Source organism: Asparagus officinalis, chromosome 8 (genome assembly GCF_001876935.1).
Source record: "Asparagus officinalis chromosome 8, Aspof.V1, whole genome shotgun sequence".
NCBI classification, from domain to species: domain Eukaryota; kingdom Viridiplantae; phylum Streptophyta; class Magnoliopsida; order Asparagales; family Asparagaceae; genus Asparagus; species Asparagus officinalis.
The window spans coordinates 23,349,763-23,354,764 of NC_033801.1; the positions used below are offsets into that span (position 1 = coordinate 23,349,763).

General features: G+C 43.3%; 1 protein-coding gene across 1 annotated transcript; it reads left to right on the forward strand.

Annotated features, from left to right (window-relative positions):
* Window positions 3,764-4,797, forward strand: LOC109820404 (F-box protein SNE). Its single transcript, XM_020386537.1, is given in 4 exon segments — window positions 3,764-4,242; window positions 4,244-4,287; window positions 4,290-4,396; window positions 4,399-4,797. Coding segments are annotated over 4 exon segments (405 nt in total). The 5' UTR covers window positions 3,764-4,132; the 3' UTR covers window positions 4,543-4,797.

Consider the following 5,002-nt stretch of genomic DNA (forward strand, 5'->3'; position numbering starts at 1 on the left):
GCCTTGTGTATTGCTCATCATATATTACCATTCCTATCACTTGTGTAGATGTTTATTTTAGCCCTTAGTGTTATTTCATATATCCTTGCTCATAATATTTGTAATATCTAAATTGATGAGGATATATTCATTTGTTCAATTGCTTATCACTAGGCTTACGTATCTGTGATTTTAATACTTGCTAGGATAACTTATTAATTAGTTTTTATTGGCATTTTAATCGGATTAGATTAGCATAAGACCCTAATTACCCCCCCCCCTCTAGGGTTCTACGGGGGAGGGGCGTTGCCGGGGGAGGGGGTTTGCGGAGAGGGAGGGGGGGAAGAGGGCTCCAGGGGGGGAGGGGGCTGCCGAGGGGGCTACCGTGAGGGGAACGGTCGGGACGAGGGAGGGGGGCGCGAGGGTGCTAACGCGAAGGGGGGAGGTCGGAGGGGAGGGGGCTACCGGGGGGGTGGGGGCTCGAGGAAGGCGGGGTGGCGGGAGGGAGAGGAGGGTAAGGGGGCTACCGAGGGGAGGGGGCTTACTGAGGGGAGGGGAAGTGGGGGAGGGGCTACCGGAAGGGGGGAGGAGGAAGGGGGGCTCTGGAGGGGGGAGGGAGGGCGCCGAGCGAGAGGGAAGGGGGCTGCCGAGGGGAGGGGGAGTCGGGAGGGGGAAGGAGGGTGTCGAGGGGGAGGGGGGAGGGGGATGGGGGGGGGGGGGGCTCTAGGGAAGGGGGTCGGGAGCTGGAGGTCGGGGGGCGCCGACAGGGACGGGGAGGAGGTCGGAGGGGCCCGGAGTAGGGGGGTCGGGAAGGGGGAGGGGGGGAGGGGGAAAGAGTAAAGAAGAGAGGAATGAGAGAATGGGGGGTGGCGGCTGTGCCAATTGCAAAAGTTAAGTTGCCCTAGGCAACCTAGACAGAATTCCATCTAGGTTGCCTCAACCTAGACGGAATTTTCATCTAGGTTGACCATGCAACCTAGACGGAAATTCCATCTAGGTTGCCACAACCTAAACGGAATTCCGTCTAGGTTACATGGTCAACTTAGATGGAAATTCCGTCTAGGTTGCCCATGCAACCTAGACAGAATTCCGTCTAGGTTGCCTGTCAACCTAGACGGAATTCCGTCTAGGTTGACTTTTCCATCTCGTTTGACAAACTAGATGGAATTTTCCGTCTAGTTTGATCCAAACTAGACGGATCAACCTAGACGAAAAATTTCCGTCTAGTTTGATTTAACCTAGACAGAAATTTTTTCCGTCTAGATTGGTCGTTTTTCTACTAGTGCGTAGAGGCACGTAAAAATCTACTTGGCTAGTCTCATATTTTTGCAGACATAAATAAATCATTAGTAAGAACTTTATCTATACAAGACCAAACTCTTTGTTGTGCATCTTGTTTGTTTGTTAGTCCAAGTGAACGAACAACCCAAACTCCTCATATGAACTAAATTAAGATATTCAATAATATCAACCAAACCACTTACTTCAGAATCTGTAACTGGAACATTGGACAACTTTTTTCTGCTTGATAAATAACATTGTTGAAATCACCCATCATCATCCAAGGCTCTAACGTACTATTGCTATTTTCAAGAAAGAAAGTGCAAGTTAAATATACCGTAAGGTATTCCAGAATTGTGGTAACATATTCCAAAATCAAACTCTCTTTGAAAACAAGCAATTACCAAGGAAGAAAATGAACTATTAAATTTGTGTAAAGCCAAAATATCATTATTTTCTCGGATTCACACTAAAATCTCAACATCACAAATATCGATGAGAACATTCATGAAATGCAAGAATCACCTCATAAGTCACACTAAGGCTACGAATTATAGCCCAGTAGCATGGGAATGCCAAAAGACATCACATATCACATATTTCCCGAGAATATAATGCATCTAACTCTGTCATAGGCTGTCAGCCACATCACAAACGCCCAAAAAGGGGGCCACATCACAAATGCCAGAAGGCCACATCACAAATACCCATAACGGGTCACATAAATATGCATTCTAACCATATTGCAGGCACAAACACATCACTCCATAGTGGATTTTCCGAGGGTTTGAAAACATCAAGAATTGCTTGTTAAATAGCTTGATTTCGGAAACACATCCTTTGTAAACTTATTTTGACTTCAAAACACATCACTTATCAATTTGCTTGTTTCCAAAACCACATTGCTCGTCAAATCATTTTATTTCAAAACACGTCATTTTCACCAAAAATATTATTGGTATGTTCAGTTACCAAAATTACAAATACTTTAAATCGAGTGGACGAGCGTAAATCTCATTACCTCAGTTAAAATAGTTTACAGATTTTACTTTTCTCTATTTTTAATCAAATATTAAGTCACAGAAAATCTTTGAATCCACAAACTGTTACGACACCTTCAAATTATTATTTTTTTCTTCAAAGGCTTTCAAATAAGCATTATTCATAATTAATTGAGTTTGCATGAAACCAAAACCGCCAATCACATTTATGTGAAATCTAATTTATTTTTAAATATCTTGTATGAAATCAAATCATATTATATGTTATGCCATAATAAAATAGATGGGATCACATTTAACTTTATATATATACACAAAATAATAGATTATTTATATATATATATATATATACATTGTTGAAATCACCCAACAGCATCCAAGGCTCATGCACATTATATCCTTCTATCAAACTCCACAAACTTTCTCTCCGCGAAAGGCAATTAGAAGCATATATCACTGTCAAATTAAATTTCATCACATCCACCATATCATGAACAACACAACGGATACCTTGACCATTTGAATGAAGAATAGAAACAGAAAGCATCATTGGATCCCGTAAAAGCTGTATTCTACGTGCCATTAATAGCCTCTTGGTAATTAGGAACACATTTTCACCCTTAAACCATTTATCAATAATTCCTTGAGCATTGGCATGCTTTACTCTAGTATCCAATAATGCAAAAACAGAATGTTTCCATTTATGTACAAATCTGCTAATCAATTTCTGCTTAAGGGGCCCCCTACCATTCCAGAAGCCCATCTCCATTGTAGATTAATATGACATGCTTCCTATTCATCCCATTATCATGCTCTAGCCACCATCATCCGGAAATAATAGTATAAATGAATTAGAGAAGCTCATACCTTGCGTAGCTAGAGTTTGCACCAACAATATTGCCCCCAGTGGTCCTCCTAATTAATATTCGAACTGTGATTAGACACCAGAGGTGTCTTCCTTTTTGAAACCATGCACCCCTTCAAAATAGGGTCAATTCTATAGAAACCATCTTTAATTTTCAGTCTCCGCATAAACCACATTTAAATGATTTTTTGTTACAACCAACCACCCGGTCCACTTTTCAATCAAGGTTTTTTCTGTAATAGACCATGTCACATCAATATCAATTAAGGATCGTCTCTCTAATACGCTTGATATTTAGCAACTGATTATTATAGCAAAGCCTAGAAAACATGGCTTAAGATTGTGCTCATGTGGTTGATTAATGCAATAAAATACCGCATAAAGGTGATTTACATATAAATTAACAATTAAATATGGTTTCTACGTACGTAATGACAATATTGGAGGAATGCTAGCGAAGATATATGGCCTACAGCCAACTCGTGACCATCGCTAGCATTTTTCGATACGATCTTATTGGTGATTTCTATGGGGAAAAAACTACGGAAAAAAAAAACCCTTTTTTTTAGCGCTCCACACCACAGGGTAAGTAGGACCACCGCACCTACGCTCTCCTACGGGCACAACAATTCAAGGTCACTGGTCACATATCCCTCTCCGTACACCGCAGAAGGCGAAAGTCCATGCATCCACGTTAGGGGCGTTCTAGGAATAAAAAAATCATCCCTTTCACAGGAGCATTCTGGGAACACATAAATCGTCAACACCTACAGCACACCCTTCAACAAAACCTAACAGCTACCGAACAAAACCCCCCTATTCCCAATCTACCCCTACTCCCAAACTTCCCAGCGTACGCATCCCAACACCCCCCTCGGCTTGGAGCTTCCTCCTTGGCCCCTTCCCATTCCCAAAATGCCCCCTCTCACGACTCTTCCATAAATACCCCCATCTCCATCTCCTCCCCTCCCTTCTCCTTCCTCCTCCTCAAAGGGAAAAAGGTGAAATGACAACGATGCCCATAAATGACAACGTCGACATCTTGGCGGAGATATTGAGCCGGCTCGACGGCAGGTCTCTCGGCGTGGCAGCGTGCGTGTGCAGGCTGTGAGTAACGTGTGTCGCAGGACAGCGTATGGGAGGTGGTCTGCAACCGGCACGTGGAGGAGGGGGGCCGGGCGCGAGGGGCGTGGTGACCGCCTTGGGCGGCTACAGGCGGCTTTACCGGGTGTGCGTGGGGCCGGTGCTGGACCGGCTGGGCCGGGTCGGGTGGGTAGAGAGGGGGAGGATCCGGCCCAGCTTTCCCTGTCGCTGTCTCTCTCCCTTTCCTTGTTCTCGATTGATTGTTACGAGAGGATCGGAGGGAGGGAGAGGTCGTCGCTGCTGTTCCTTGCCAACCCTGTCGACGTGGCGTGATCTGGGTGGTTGGTTGTTCTTTTGAGGAGGATTGTTGGCCGTTAGATTGGTTGAGGTTATATAGGAAATGATTGTTTTTTTTTTTTTTTTTTGGCCCCCCCCCACCGATAGGGCTTGCAATTAATGTCATTAGTAGGTAAGATGTTATTAGTTGGAGAGAAGTTAATTTGTTAAATTATACATGAAGTTAGAAATATGTGTTACTTTAAAAGTGATTTGTGTTGCGAATGTGAAGTTCGGCCTAGGTTATAATGACTTCTTTTGTTTGTTTGCTATATGTATTAGATTCTCGATCATTAATTTCTCTTAGTGTCTTAGAAGCTTGGTATTAATTAAGCAATATGTGGCGTCTATGAAAGCAAAATCAATGTAAGGTGACAATAAGTCAAAACAGGCTTATTTGATTCGCATTCGTCCTTTGTAGGTTCGTTTGCTGATTGGTTTCCTTGGCTTTTAAAGA